Source organism: Canis lupus, chromosome 19 (assembly GCF_048164855.1).
Source record: "Canis lupus baileyi chromosome 19, mCanLup2.hap1, whole genome shotgun sequence".
NCBI classification, from domain to species: Eukaryota; Metazoa; Chordata; class Mammalia; order Carnivora; family Canidae; genus Canis; species Canis lupus.
The window spans coordinates 55,617,468-55,632,865 of record NC_132856.1 but is presented as its reverse complement, the minus strand read 5'-3'; the positions used below and the strand labels follow the sequence as shown (position 1 = coordinate 55,632,865).

General features: G+C 47.5%; 1 protein-coding gene and 1 long non-coding RNA gene across 21 annotated transcripts in view; one reads left to right on the top strand and one right to left on the bottom strand.

The window, feature by feature from the left end:
• LOC140611003 (uncharacterized) overlaps positions 1-15,398 on the bottom strand; it is a 55,264-nt gene that overhangs the window by 13,504 nt on the left and 26,362 nt on the right. For 4 of the 9 annotated variants that reach the window (XR_012012390.1, XR_012012389.1, XR_012012391.1 and 1 more), the window contains 4 exons: positions 14,563-14,707; positions 9,689-9,889; positions 2,319-2,514; positions 397-532 (listed from right to left, as the gene is read on the bottom strand). This is a non-coding gene — a long non-coding RNA (uncharacterized lncRNA). Of the gene's footprint in view, positions 1-396; positions 533-2,318; positions 2,515-9,688; positions 9,890-14,154; positions 14,333-14,562; positions 14,708-15,398 lie in introns of all 9 variants that reach the window. The other 5 variants (XR_012012394.1, XR_012012393.1, XR_012012396.1 and 2 more) reach the window with 3 other exon arrangements.
• LOC140610994 (long-chain-fatty-acid--CoA ligase ACSBG2-like) overlaps positions 1-15,398 on the top strand; it is a 39,290-nt gene that overhangs the window by 11,830 nt on the left and 12,062 nt on the right. For 9 of the 12 annotated variants that reach the window (XM_072787642.1, XM_072787643.1, XM_072787637.1 and 6 more), the window contains 6 exons: positions 1,468-1,697; positions 5,207-5,295; positions 6,153-6,273; positions 6,612-6,701; positions 9,044-9,127; positions 11,317-11,466. In XM_072787642.1, coding sequence (XP_072643743.1) covers positions 1,468-1,697; positions 5,207-5,295; positions 6,153-6,273; positions 6,612-6,701; positions 9,044-9,127; positions 11,317-11,466 — 764 coding nt within the window. The remainder of the gene's footprint in view (positions 1-1,467; positions 1,698-5,206; positions 5,296-6,152; positions 6,274-6,611; positions 6,702-9,043; positions 9,128-11,316; positions 11,467-15,398) is intronic. The other 3 variants (XM_072787640.1, XM_072787639.1, XM_072787638.1) reach the window with 1 other exon arrangement.

Here is a 15,398-nt window from a genome sequence, read left to right as displayed (position 1 = left end):
CTCCAAGGGAGTCGACTCTGCCCACACCTTGATCTCATACTTATCATCTCCAGAACTGAGAGAACAGATTTCTGTGGTTTCAGCCTCTCATGCTGGGGCACTTTGTCTCGGCAGCCCTAGCTGACTAATACATAGTTCATGCTCTTTTATCAGCACCCACTGGTTACCTTCCTTAGTGTCTGCCTCTGAACATGGATCCCCAGGTTCTCTCTACTGTCTTCCAGACAAAAGCCTTTAGGAGCTCCTCCATGGGGTCCATGTCAGTCAAGGGGAACAACAGCACCCCATAGCACATGGACACGCAGTGTTCTCCCAACCCCCTGTCTACTCAGCCACAGCCAGCTACCACCTCTCTACTAGATAAATTTCAGTCAGACAAAGTCAAGAGTCACAAACCCAGTTCTCCAAGAGGGTTTCCAGAATCTTCTCTCACTTGACCCATGGTTGGGGGGGGTGATGAACACACTGCATGCCAACTCTCTCCAGAGGAAACCCTCTTCTCTTCTTTGTAGGGATCAACCACTTCACACCCCTAAAGGAGATGAAGGGTGAAGGGAAACAAGCTGGTTTTGAGTTCCACATTAAGGGGTGGTATCAGGGTGGTCCGGGTGATGCCGATGTAACATCCAACCCCAAACCTCAAGAGCTTAACACAACACACGCTTGTTTCTTGTTCGCATTATGTGTCTGGCACTAGGTTTCCCCCCCTACATATGCTTCCTACCATATTTGTGGCAGGAGAATGAGGTACAGTGAGTCACACACTGACTCTTAAACCTTCTGCCTGGAAGGAGCCCCCAGGTGGCTCAGTGGCTGAGCATCTGCCTTTGGTTCAGGTCATGATCCGAGGGTCCTGGGATCGGGTCCCACATGGGGGCTCCCTGCAGCGAGCCTGCTTGTCCCTCTGCTAGGTCTCTGCCTTTCATCTGCCTGGGAGAGACACACACACCAGCCACTTCTCACATTCCACTGACCAAAGCATATGTAGTCTACTGCATGTAAATTTTACCTTAAAAAAAAAAAACCTATAAATAATTTGGAACTCTAGTTAATGATTCACCTGCTAAAGCATGTGAATTTAAGGATGAAATGGATAGACAGCTGCAGCTTACTTCGAAATAGATGGAGCAATGCATGGATATAGAGAGATGGCTGGACAGAGATGTGATAAAGCAAATGCAGCAAATGCTAGCGGTTGTGGAATCCACATTGTGAGTAAGAGAGTTTTGGCTATACAGCCTTCCAACTTTCTTGTGTGTGTGAAAATTTTCATAGGAAGTTGTTGAAGGGAGTAAGGAAAAATAAGAAAGAGAAAGCATGAATGGGCTGGTATTGGCCCTGTGACTTCACTCAAGGAGTGGGATTAATTCAACACTCAGCCCTTCAGGCCCAAAAAAGGACACTCCTCCTCCAAAGTTATTAAACTAATAAAAATATTTGCCACCCACCCCTGATGACTGTTTACAGTGACACCTAGGCTGTGGACCATTCATCGAGATGGAGAAGTCCTTCTGAGGCTATCAAAACATGGGCCAGGCCATGAGACCCCATTAACCATCCCTGAATTTTTTCGGGAGTCAGTCAGCCGATTTGGGATGTATCCAGCCCTTGCAACAAAGAACAGTGAGCATTGGGAAGTTCTGAATTTTAACCAGTACTACGAAGCTTGTCGGAAGGCAGCAAGAGCCTTGATCAAGGTAAATGAATTATTCATTCATTCATCATTTAGTCAATCACACATTCTACATATGGATACATATGGTATAAAATGCACAAGGCACCATAAGATATGAAGGTTAACTGATGAGAATTTTCCCTATAATATTTGACCTCTCTCTTATGGAGGCAGCCACCATTGCCAGTTTTTTGTAAATCCTTTGGGGGAATAAATTATGTGTATAATAGCATAAAATGTCTCTACATGCAAGTTTTCACACACATGGTAGTGTACTATACCCATGATTCTACATCTTGCTTTCTTAAAAGATATTATCTATTTATTTGAAAGAGAGAGAGAGAGAAAGAGAACACAAGCAGGGGAAGGGGCAGAGGGAAAAGCAGACTCCCTACTGAATGTGGAGCTCAATGCAGGGCTTGATCCTAGAACCCAGAGATCATGACCTGAGCCAAAGTCAGATGCTTAACCAACTGAGACACCCAGGCATCCTGCATCTTGCTTTTAAAAATATATATCAATTAGCTACTGCTTCATAACAAATTACCCCAAATTTAGTTTTAGGGTTTCTCATGAGGTTGGAGTCAAATTGTTATCTGAAGGCTTGACTGGGGCTGGAGGGTCTACTTGTAAGCTTACTTACAAGGCTGGCTATTGACAGGAGGCCTTGGTTCCTTGCTCCCTGTTCTTTTCCATTGGGTTGAGTGTCCTCAGACTATGGCAGCCAGCTTTCCCCAGGATGAGTGATCCCAGAAAAGAGTGTGAACAAGATGGGAACTCTATCTTCTCATAGCTTCCATAACCTAATCTCAGCAGTGACATACTGAGACACTGATTCACTAAAAAAAAAAATATTTTTAAAAATCCATATGCTTTTCAGCAACTGCAAATTTGTATGTAACAATATTGGCACAATCAGCCCCCTATTGATGGGCATTGACTGTGTTCTCAGGCTTTGCTACCATATATGGAGCCACAGAGAACCTTCTTTGTACAATGAATTCTTACAGAGACAGTGCCACTATATGCCCACTCAGGGTGAGAGACTCTGCTTACCTATCATTCTTGCCAACAAGGCTTTAAAAAAAAAAGATTTATTTATTCATGAGAGACCAGAGAGAAACAGAGAAGCAGAGACACAGGCAGAGGGAGAAGCAGGCTCCATGCAGGGAGCCTGATGTGGGACTCGATCCCGGGTCCCCAGGATCATGCCCTGGGCTGAAGGCAGATGCTAAACCGCTGAGCCATCCAGGGATCCCGCCAACATGGTTTTATAAAAAAAAATGTTCATATTGGCTACTTTGATAGGCATGTTAGGCCGAATTCTACAATGACCCTCAAGATTCCCAACCCCTGGCATATTCACACTGTATAGACAGACTCCTCCCCTTGAGTATGGACAGGACTGGTGGGTTACCGCGATGGAATTTTCCTCCCGTGGTGGCAAAGGTGAAGAGATTTTGCAGGTGGAGTTAAGTTCCCTGATCAGCTGACTTTGAGTTCATCCAAACAGCAAATGCTCTGGTGGGCCTGACCTGATCAGGAAAACCATTAAAAAGAAAGATTCTTCTGTTGGCTTTGAGGAAGCAAATTGCCATGTTGTGGACAGGGCCATGTGGCAGGGGACAACAGACCGCCTCTAGGAGGGCAGTCCCTAGCTGACAGCCAGGAAGCAAACAGGACCTCAGTCATTTAACCACAAAGAAATGAATACTGCGAACAGACTGCAAGTGTGGGAGAAGAGTCTCGAGCTTCAGAGACGACAGTCCCTGCTGATACCTTAACTACAGCTTCAGGAGATCCTAAGCAGAGGACCTAGTTAAGCTGTCCCCAGACTCCTGACCTATGGAAACTGAGATAATAAACGCGTGTTGTTTTAAGCTGCTAAGTTTGTGGTGATGTGTTATGCAGCAATAGATTATGAATATGATAGGGAACTTCTATTGTACTTAAAGGGAATGCCCAGTGGTTTTGATTTATAGGAAATGCTATCACATTTTGACCCAGATCTGAGTTCCTCTCTCCTCTCCCCTCTGACACCCATGTGTCTTCACCAGGAGATGATAACTGTCTCTTAGGACTTTCTGCGTGGCTGCTCCACCACAGTGCTGTGATTAATTCACCTCTCCTGAAAGCTGATCCTCTCTGGCTATGTCCTTAGATCTGGGGATTCAAAGATCCCTACTCCCCTAATCCTCAGGGATCCAAACAGTAATTACTTGGTTTGTCTACGTATTGATAGAGACCGTCGACCTGCAAAGAAGACTGCCTGTTTTTTACTAAGCAGAAACACTAGGTATCACGTTCTGGAGCATTGGCAGGCAGATGCCTTCCAAATGCTTACATTTTCCCCAAGAACTGTGGGTCACTGCCAGCCTTGGAGTACTTTCATTATTACAAAAAAAAATAAACTCACGCCTATTAAGATGACCACTATCTTCAAAAAATAATAATAACAAGTGTCAATGAGGATATGGAGAAACCAGAACCCTTGTGCATCGCTGGTGGAAATGCAGAATGGTGCAGCCATTATGGAGGACACTGTGGCAGTTCCTCAAAAGATTGAACGTGGAATCACCATATGACCCAACAATCCCCAAAAGAATTCAAAGCAAGGACTCAAATAGATATTTGTACACAATGTTCACAGCAGCATTGTTAACGGTAGTCAAAATGTGGAGGCGACCAAGTGTCCATTGATGGATGAAAAGATAAGACACGGTGTGGTCCATCCACACAAAAAATCATTATTATTCAGTCTAACAATGGAAGGACATCCTGACACCTGCCACAACATGGATGGGCTCTGAGGACACTGGGCTCAGGGAGCGGACCCAGACCCAGAAGGACACCTCCTGCATGACCCCACTCCCAGAGGTCTCCAGAGGGGTCCCATCCACAGGGACAGAGAGGAGGTGGTAGGAGCGGGAGGGGGGGGAAAGGGGGGGTGTCAGTGCTTCATGGGGACAGAAGTTTGGGGAGATGGAAAGATCTGGAGACAGATGGTGGTCATGATTGCACAACAGTGTGAGTGTGCTTCATGCCACTGAGCTGTGCACCAAAAGTTGCTAAATATATTTAGCCACAATAAAAATAAAATACAGGGGCGCCTGGGGTGACTCAGTCAGTTAAGTGTCTGCCTTCAGCTCAGGTCATGATCCCAGGGGTCTTGGGATCCAGCCCCGCGTCCAGCTCCCTGCTCAGTGGGGAGTCTGCTTCTCCCTCTCCCCCCCTCACTCATGCTCTCTCTCGCTTGCTCACTGTCTCTCAAATAAATTAACAAAAATAAAAATAAATAAAATACTTACAAACAAGAATAAATAAATGGTGCATTATGCAGAGGGAAGCAAACCAGCCTCCCAACAGTGACAAAAATATCACACTCCAGATTTTAGGTTCAACCCTGGCTTTTCCCAACGTGACCTCATGGGTTTTGGAGTCTGCTTTCACACATCCTAGTGAGCAGATCCCACCCAGAAACAAAACGTCTTTGTGTTTCTCTTTTCTGTTTGTTTGCTTTTGCCTTCCCAGCTGGGCCTGCAGCGTTTCCACGGAGTTGGCATCCTGGGGTTTAACTCCGTTGAGTGGTTAATTGCTTCTCTTGGTGCCATCCTAGCAGGGTAAGACTGTGGGCCCTGAATGGGCCAGTCCATTCGGGCCTGGACTCCGAATGTGGGCGAGCTGCTACTCTGGCCTAGCAGCCCTGGGCGGGCTCTGAGACGGGACCAGGGGTTTCAGGTGCAACCCCAGGTTGGGCGGCAAGACAGACACACCAATCTGACAAAGGACTGGCATCTTAGGTATCAAGGCGCTTCTATAACTGACTGATAAAAAGACAAAAGGAGAGGCGGCTGGCTGGCTGGTGGGAGAGCATGTGATTCTTGATCTCGGAGTCATGAGTTTGAGCCCCACGTTGGGTGCAGAGATTACTTTAAAAAAATCTTTAAAGGGGAAAAAAAAGACAAAATGATTTTTTTTGACAAAATGATTTTAAATAAGCAAAAGACTTGAGCAGAAAGCTCACAAAGGGAAGTAGCCAAAAAGTACTTGAAGAGGTGCTGGACATCATCAGCCGTCAGGGAAATGCAAATTTAAAAAACAGGATGGTTAAAGGCAGGAACAAAAGGCAGTAGGATGAAGGGAGCAGGTGGGGTCCAAATCCCACCTCTAGCATCTATGGTCTTGGGAACTCAAACAAGTGACTTCACTGCCCCAAGGCTCCTCATCTTATAATGGGGTGCTGCCAGGGCTTGGTGATCTGCCATCACAATGACATCATAGGACTTGCTGCTTTCCTCACCCTTATTTTTGTTGTTTTCATCATAGTTAAGTTGTGGACAGGGGGAAGCTGGGACCAAGGCTACAAACTCAGAACTTGTCTATAGAGCTTTCCCCTCCCCACACCTTCCAGGACGTTCTCACCTTAAGGTGTGGGTGTGTGCACACATGCACACGCTCATGTGTTTTCTTTTCCCAGGGGTCTCTGTGTTGGTATTTATGCCACCAACTCTGCGGACGCTTGTCAATACGTCATTACTAATGCCAAGGTGAACGTCCTACTGGTTGAGAATGACCTACAGCTACAGAAAATCCTTTCGGTAAAGCCCAAACCCAAACACTGCCATCCAGTCAGTCACCCACGGGGATGGGTGGATGCTAATGATCGGTGGGGTGGCGAGGCTGGCCCTGTCCTCGGGTTCAGTAAGTGACCTCCACGGCTACTGTGGTATAACCAGGGGGAGCAGGGTGGAGTGGGGAGATCTAATTTCCAATTTGTATTAACTTCATTTCCAACTAAGCTTCTGTTTTTATTTTTAATGCCCTTTATTTTTATTTTTTATTTTTTTAAGTAGGCTCCACACCCAGCAGGTAAGCTTCTATTTTAATTTTTTAAAGATTTTATTTATTTTTTTTTTAATTTTTATTTTTATGATAGGCACACAGTGAGAGAGAGAGAGGCAGAGACATAGGCAGAGGGAGAAGCAGGCTCCATGCACCGGGAGCCCAACGTGGGATTCAATCCCAGGTCTCCAGGATCACGCCCTGGGCCAAAGACAGGCGCTAAACCGCTGCGCCACCCAGGGATCCCTATTTATTTATTTATTTATTTATTTATTTATTTATTTATTTATCTAGAGAGAGACAGAGAGTAAGCGAGAGAGACGGCAAGCGCAGGGGGAGCAGCAGAGGCAGAGGGAGAAGCAGGCTCTCCGTCGAACAGGGAGACCCATGTGGGGCTCGATCCCGGTATTCCGGGATCATGACTGGGCCAAAAGCAGAGGCTTAACTGACTGAGCCACCCGGGTGCCCCTAAGCTTCTATTTTTAAAATGTGTTTATGTATTATTTTATATACAGCCCACTGTTTATTTTCCTTCAGAAATGTAATGATTTTAAGGTTTATAACCCCCTTGTAATTGTCTTTTGTTTTTGTTTTTGTAACTGTCATCGTTTCTGAAATGCTTCTCTCTCTCATTTCTTTCCAAAGTTCCACCACTTTCTGTTTCACCTCTTTCTGGCGTGGCTCTCTCTTCCCTCAGTGTTTGTATGTTTGCTTTGTGTTCTTCCTTTCCAGCTGTGTCTGCTTTGTCATGTTTCAAACCTTATGTTGGAATGTTGGGTGGCAATTTTCCTTTGCTTTGTGGTGACTTTTCTTTACATACAAAATTTGGCTCCCCCCTTACTCTTCTTTTTTTCATAATATCTTTGTATGGATGCTGTAGAAAGTTTTTTTCAGGGGCAGCCCCGGTGGCTCAGCGGTTTAGCGCCGTCTTTGGCCCAGGGCCTGAATCTCTCTTTCTGTGTCTCTCATGGATAAATAAATAAAATCTTTAAAAAAAAAAAAAAAGAAAGTTTTTTTCAACTACCAGTGTTTGAATGAGCTGCAGTTTCCTGACCCAGCTTTTGGTAGGAAGATTCCATGGGGACGGGAGTCCTCAGGAGAGTGAACCTAGATAGCCAGATTTACCACTCAGCCCAAGAGCCCTGTGGCTGTTGCATCAATATCATGCTTCTGAGTTACACACTTCTCTGCTTTTTAATGTCTCTGGAGTTGAGATGTGTCTTGCCGCCAACGGTATCTTCCAATCATCTTTGGTCATGTCTTCCCATGTTTTATTAACATCTCTGAAATTAGGGTAGATTTTCCAGACTCATGAAATCCAGCCAGACTCAGTGAAATAGAACTCTCTGCCACCAAGCCTCCTTGGATGCCTAATTCCTGACCTGGTTCAGGGAGAAAAACAGTCTTCTCCCTCCAGGCTTGAGTTTTCTGAAATTGTTTTCTTAAGTGATGCCTCTATGGTCCCTGATACTCATGTCATTCCCTGTTTGTTCTGTTCATAGCAGAACAAACTGTGGGATGGGTGGTAGGTGAAGAGTGGGTCCTTTGTGCCAAATACTGGCTTACAATTCGGGTCTTCCCCCATTAGAAAATACTGCATACCCTTCGTATGCAAGATTCAAAGCCAGGCTTCTGACATGCTCCTCCCAAACTGGATGTTCAGTTTCACTTGGCAATCTTTAATTCTAGGCAATACCCATGGCTTACAGCCCTCCAACTCTCCAGATCTTCCCTGCCTCCTTAGAATAAACTCAAGACCCCTCACCACTGCCTCCAAGGTGTGGCCAATCTGGCCCTCACCATCCTTTCCTGTCTCTGCTCCTAATTGTCTCCCTTCATCCTCATGCTAGCTGAGACTTTATATAATCCTCAAACATTCCTAGCCATTACCTGCTCCAGGCTTTCTGGATGTCTGTTCCCTCTCTCTCTGGAAACCTCCTGTCCAACTGTTACCAGAGCTTCCGTCTTCTTTTCTCTCAATCCACGCTGGAGACTTGGTTATAATTATAATCACCATGCTGGATGTTGGAAGTGACTTTTTCACTGGATTGGCTAGCCATGTTGTAGACATTCCTTCCTTTGCATCAATAGGATACAAGAATCCCGCAGGTGTGGTCAACTGAACCTTAGAGCCCTTGGTTTAGGTAGAAAGTCCTGAACTTGTCCAGGTTTCAGTCGCCTTCACGGAGGATTTTTGTTGCCTAACTCCAGCTAGGAGGCTAGCTGGATCCTGGACACAGTGCACGGCAGCGGGCTCACCAACCAACAACCACAACTCTGCATGTGTAGCATGACTCAGGAGGCTGTCGTCTTCACCAGTCCCTAAGGGTTGGAGGCTGATACTGACCACAAAGAACCCCGTGGTTCTAAAATCAGGTTGTGTCTTAGCAATTGGGACAAGAGCTGTGTTGTACGGGGTGGGCAGGGGAAGAAGAGAGGCTGGCGTCCCTGTGGGAGATTGCTTAGAAGGGGCTTCCACCCTTAGTCTCTCCAGCACCATAAGGCCCACGTGGAACTTTCTTTCAGATTCCGCAAAGCAGGATGGAGACCCTAAAAGCGATCATCCAGTACAAGCTGCCAGTGAAGGAGAGCAATAATAACCTGTACTCCGTAAGTGTGGAAGGAAGCCACTGAGTCAAGGGGAAGGCGGGCCCCCCACGGCAGGCAGACAAGGTTTATAGGGCCTTCTTTTCTCTTCCTGGCGTGAAGGGCCCACTTTATGGGACGATGTGTGTTCTGGTTATTTATTGCTATGAGACAAATCACCCCCAAAATTGGTGGCTTAAAGACAACAACAATCATTTTATCATTAGGGTTTTTTTTTTCCCAGAACATTAAGGCAACTGAAAAAAAAATACTACATCATTGAAAATTAGATGTGTGAAAACCCACAGCATTAGACATGAAGATTTACTTTATATCCAAACCAGAATTTGTTATAAGTCTACTTTTGGCTTTAATGGGTGCCAAGTCATCAATAATAGTTTCACTAAAACCATGAAACCTTGTTTAATATGTACAAATATGAACACGGGGTTGAGCATTTCTGCCATGGCTTGGACCAGCAGCCTGCTGGAGCCTGTCTTTATTTAAATTTTTGATACTTCATTCATCGTGGACTTGTGTGTGTTGTCAGTAATTTAAAATATATTGCATTAAAATATTATTTACCTTGATTGCCAAAAGGTCTTTTCCTTTTGTTCTGTTGTTTGCATCTCCTTAAATTTTGCACTAGAGGCTTAGTGTCTAGACCTCACTCTGGTCCTGACCTTGCAGCTGGGGGTCCTCCCTCTCTCTCTTCATGGCCTTTCCAGCATGGTGATCTCAGGATCTCTGGACTTCCTCCTGGCTCAGATCTCTCCAGAAAATGTTCTGAGAAAGAGAGACAGAGAGAGAGAGAGAGACAGAGAAAGACACAGAGAGAGAACAGCAGGTGGAAGGTGTCTTGCCTTTAATGACCTACTCTTGGAAGCCACACACCATCACTTCCGACATACTGTGCCCATCAAAGGCCAATGGGAAGCTCTGCTGGGAATGGGGTTCCAGGGTGGGGACCTAGACCACCTTTTACTGAGGGAGGGGCAAGGCCACTGAACAGTCACACCATAAATGCTGTCATAGTCCTTTTTTCGAAAACGCACTCTGCCTCAAGGTGGTCTAGTCAGGAAATGTTTCGGTACAAGCAGGGGTGTCAGGGCAGGAGTCTTGGGAAGGGCCAGGGCAAGCTCTTTTAACGTCCACGAGATGAGACCCTCAAACCCATGACTCAAAGCAGAAGTCCCACAATATCATGGAGTGTATTTGGTTTGCCCTCCATGCAGGTGGGACAAGAGGGGCCAACGATCCAGTCTGGCCAACCAAAACCCTAGCCAGCTTTTGTACCTTCCAGAAAATACTTAATCATTAAGACCAAGATGGTGAGTAACTAAGGAAGAAAACGGATTAGAATCACAGACTTTTTAGAGGTTCAAAGGAGTCCGGATACCTTTTAAAACCGCCCTTGTTATCAACGCTACTTACAGTGGGATTTCTCAACCTTGTTGCTATGGACATTTGGGGGTGGATAACTGTTGTGGGGCCATCCTGTGCGCTGTAGGATGCCAAGCAGCACCCTTGGCCTCCACTAACTAGATGCCAGTGACACCCTTCTAGCTGAAACCACCAGAAATGCCCTCAGCTGTGACTGTCACGGAGTTGGCATCCTCCTGGCTCCAGCGCTGCAGGATGCTGCGTGCCCTCCACCTTCAATTTGCTGTATTGCCCTCATCCAGAGCCTCGTTGGGGGCCCAGTGAATTTTTGCAGGTCCTGTGTGATACTCAGCTCATATAACCCAACAGTTCCTTTTGAAGCATCCTATTTAAGGTAGAGGGGAGCACAGGTCCTGGAGTCTGACCATATTGCTTTAGAACTCTGGTTCCTGTTTACTTGCTGTGTGACCTTAGGCAGCTCCTGAGGCTACATCTTGACTCATTCATGTCCAGATGACTCATTCCTGTCCCAGCACTTCCAGCAAAAGCCCTGACCTTCACTGTGATTGGACCAGCTGTGGTCACATGTCCAGACCCAATAGCCTGCCAGGAAGTGGAGGAGGAGAAGCAAACATTTCAGGGCTTTTGTAAGAGGTCCCAGGACTGGTGATCCTAAGCCTTCCCTCTTGCTGGGAATCATGCTTTAGAGAAGCTGATGGTATAAGATGTGACTGGAGGTGGGGAGGGTGGAGGGGGCACTCCTGGTGTGCTGAGGGTCACCCTCACATCCCCAAGTCCCCATCCTCTCTGCCTGTCTTTTCTTTCCACAGTGGAATGATTTCATGGAACTTGGCAATAGCATCCCCGATTCCCAGCTGGACCAGATCATAGAGAGCCAGAGGGCCAATCAGTGCGCTGTGATCATCTATACTTCTGGGACCTTAGGCAATCCCAAGGGAGTGATGCTTAGCCATGACAACGTAAGTGCTGTCTCTGCTGACGGTGATGAACCTCGCAGCACCCAGAGTCCCTGCATCTGGGCCAGTGCCCCTCCTTCCGGGTCTTGCTATTCTTGCCCCACAGGGATGGGGTGGCATTTGGGGGTCTGGCACACAGTGGCTCCGTCACCAGTGAAGCACGGAGAGTCATGGGAAGAGTTCCAAGAGGGCACCATAGTGCAAGGACGGAGATCAAGGACTTGAGTGTACACCTGAGTTCAAATCCTGGCTCTTGATCTTGGGCCAGACAGCTAACGTCTCCAAGTCTCAGTCTGCCTCAGTTTGCGCATCTGTAAAATGGGTGTGGTACCACAGTCCCCGCCTCTTGGGCTGTTTTGAAAACTAGATGAGTTAATATTTGTAGAGAGCAGACAGAGGACAGTGTTTGATGATAAAATACATAGATGAAAAGAGCAGAATACACATTCTGTGTTTTGGAAGTAAAGCAGAAGTTGATGTTTTGGTTACTCAAGAAAGGCTGCGTGTATGGGAAAGACAAATATATGTTTGGACAGAGTCCACAAGTGATAGTAATTCAGACCACTGTTCTAGAAGAGTAACAGGAGGGGCACCTGGGTGGCTCAGTGGTTGAGCATCTGCCTTGGGCTCAGGATGTGATCCCAGGGTCCTGGGATCGAGTCCCACGTCAGGCTCCCTGCATGGAGCCTGCTTCTCCCTCTGCCTGTGTCTCTGCCTCTCTCTGTGTGTCTCTCATGAATAAATAAAATACAATCTTTAAAAAAAAAAAAAAAAGAGTAACAGGAATCAGTCCTAAGAGATTCCATTTATATAAAACCCTAAGCAGGGATCCCTGGGTGGCGCAGCGGTTTGGTGCCTGCCTTTGGCCCAGGGCGCGATCCTGGAGACCCTGGATCGAATCCCACGTCGGGCTCCCAGTGCATGGAGCCTGCTTCTCCCTCTGCCTGTGTCTCTGCCTCTCTCTCTCTCTCTCTCTCTCTGTGACTATCATAAATAAATAAATAAAAAAATTAAAAAAAAAAAAATAAAAATAAAACCCTAAGCAGGGATCCCTGGGTGGCGCAGCGGTTTGGCGCCTGCCTTTGGCCCAGGGTGCGATCCTGGAGACCCTGGATCGAATCCCACGTCGGGCTCCCGGTGCATGGAGCCTGCTTCTCCCTCTGCCTGTGTCTCTGCCTCTCTCTCTCTCTGTGTGACTATCATGAATGAATAAAAAAAAAAAAAAAAAAAAAAAAACCCTAAGCAACGTAAACTTAATTCACAGGGAGACAAAGCAGACCTAGGGCTGCCTGGAGGAGGCAGACTAGTGGCAAGAGGGAGGCATCACGGAATATGTGATCTAAATGTTCAATCTTGGGCAGCCCTGGTGGCGCAGCGGTTTAGCTGGAGACCCGGGATCAAGTCCCACGTCGGGCTCCCTGCATGGAGCCTGCTTCTCCCTCTGCCTGTGTCTCTGCCTCTCTCTCGCTCTCTCTGAATGAATAAATAAATACATCTTTAAAAAAAATAAAAATAAATGTTCAGTCTTGATGCTGGTGATGGTTTCACTGGTGGAGACAAATGTCAGGGAGAATCAAACTCTACACTTCACATGTGTGCAGTTTGCTGTATGTCAGTTATACTTCAATAAAGCTGTAATAAGAAAAAAAAAAGAGCAGGAAAGATAGTCACAGTTCACTTGTGCCGCAAGCTTACTACATATGCGAGGCACCTGTTGCAAGACCTTTACCCTTAGCAGAGCCTCACGGCGACCCTCTCAATTCTATCAGGCTCCTTTTACAGGTGGGAAAACTGAAGTCCAGAGAGGTTCTATTACTTGGCCCAGCTCACCCAGAGAGCAACGTGGTGGAGCCTGAACCGAGGCAGGCAGGCTGGCCCCACAGCACACTTTTTTTTTTTTTTATTTGAGAGAGTGAGGGCAGGGGCAGAGGGAGCCAGAGAATCTCCCGACGCAGGTCACGACCCTGAGATCGAGACCTGAGCCGAAACCAAGAGTCGGATGCTTAACCGACTGAGCCACCTGGGCACACCTCCACAGTAACGTTTTTAAAGACACTGTAGCTCTCCGTGGCTGATGCGTAAAACTGGCGATGTGATGCAGACATTTTAAAGCCACTTGCAGAATGGTATAAACAGAGCAAAATGTGCTTTTCATTGAAAACTAAAAAGTGTCAGCAAGCAGTGTGCACACACGCACAATTTAAACGCAGAAAAGTGTCTGGCAGGACGTGCACCCAGCCGGCAATGGTGGTTCCATCAGAAAGATTCCTGGCTGTTAAATGAAGTTTCCTCCCAGCCTAGATTAATAGTTACCAGACACACTAGCCTTCGCACTGGCTGTTCCCTCTGCATGTTCTCTCTGCCAGAGAGAATGCGTGGCTTGTTGCTTTGCCTCCTTCAGGTCCCTGTCCCTGCATTACCTCCTCCACAAAGCCCTCCCAGGCTTCCATGTTTAAAACAGCAAATGAAAATAAACCACTCCATTCGCTCCTAATCTCTCTTGGGCTGTTTTTCTCACGCTGACCTATTACCTATTATATAGTCACTTATTTATCAGCTCCTCGAGGACAGGGGTTGTCTCTCCCATTCACTGCCATGTCTCCAGGGCCTGGTGCCCAAGAGGATTCAATCCACATCTATGGGGTGAGCGAATAAATGAATGGAAGGCATCTAATTAGACCCTCACCCTACCCTGGCTGGCGTTTCTCCTCCTAGCGACTTCAGGTGTGAGGAGATATTCTCCTGCCGTCAGGGAGACAAGTGCACACCCTGGAGTGAGGCTGCCTGGGTCTGAATCCTGGCTCTTCCACTGGCCAGCTGGGTGACCTGGGACAAGCTGCTCATCTTCTCTGGGCCTCTGTGTCCCCATCTGTAGGATGGAGATAGGAATTGCTTCTAGAACCTCACAGAGTGAATGATTCCATGTCCTGTGTCAGTAACCGATGCTGCGTAACAAGCTGGCCCGGAGCTCACAGACTTAAAAAGCCCAGCGCTGTATGACTTCTGGACCTGGAACTGAGAGGCAGGGCTCAGCAGGGAGTCTCTGTTGCCCCACTGGCGTCAGCTGGTGTCCAGTTGGGCTGGAGGGGTTGCACTCACCTGTCTCACGTGGCCTGGGGTTCCCCAAGGGGGCTGTGGTGGCTGCCGCCCCCTCCGGAGCAAGCACCCCCGAGGCAAAGGTGGAGGCTCCATGTTCAAAGCTACCCAGTGTCACTCCTGCTCCACTCTCTTGGTCAAAAGAGCTCTGTGAAGAAAAAGGAAAACAGACTCCAGCTCCGGACGGGCGGTGCGGCAGGGGATCTGCGGCTGCCCTTCATCTACCGCAGAAGCACAGAACGCCTGGCCCACAGGGAGCCCCAGTGTTGGCTACTAGTACTTCCTAAGTCATCATCCTCTTTATTCAGGAAGTCAAAGCTGGCCCAACAGTCGCAATGCACATCAACAGCTCAAAGTTCCTCTCATTGGGATGCCCACCTGGGTGGCTCAGCGGTTAAGCATCTGGTCGTGATCCCGGGGTCCTGGGATCGATCTTGCATCGGGCTCCCTGCGTGGAGCCTGCTTCTCCCTCGGCCTGTGTCTCTGCCCCTCTCTGTCTCTCGTGAATGAATAAATAAATAAATAAATATTTTAAAACAAAAACAGGTTTCTCCCGTTGGCAGGGTACTTTGCGCCACGCTGAGAGAGGCACATGTTAACCCCTCATTGAAGCCCTTACCAGGAGGTCAGGAGTCATTAACCCCTTTCACAGATAGGGATACTGAGGCTCAGAGAGGAGAAATGACCTGCTCCACGTCCCCGAGCCAGGGCTTGAATCCAGGAGTGTGGACACCACGGTCTGCACCACAGTCTGCACACGCTAAGCCCCTTCCCTCAACACGTGGCTGCTAGTACAGGCTTGGAGCACAGGCTGTAAGCGACCGGGCTGGGGAGAGAGG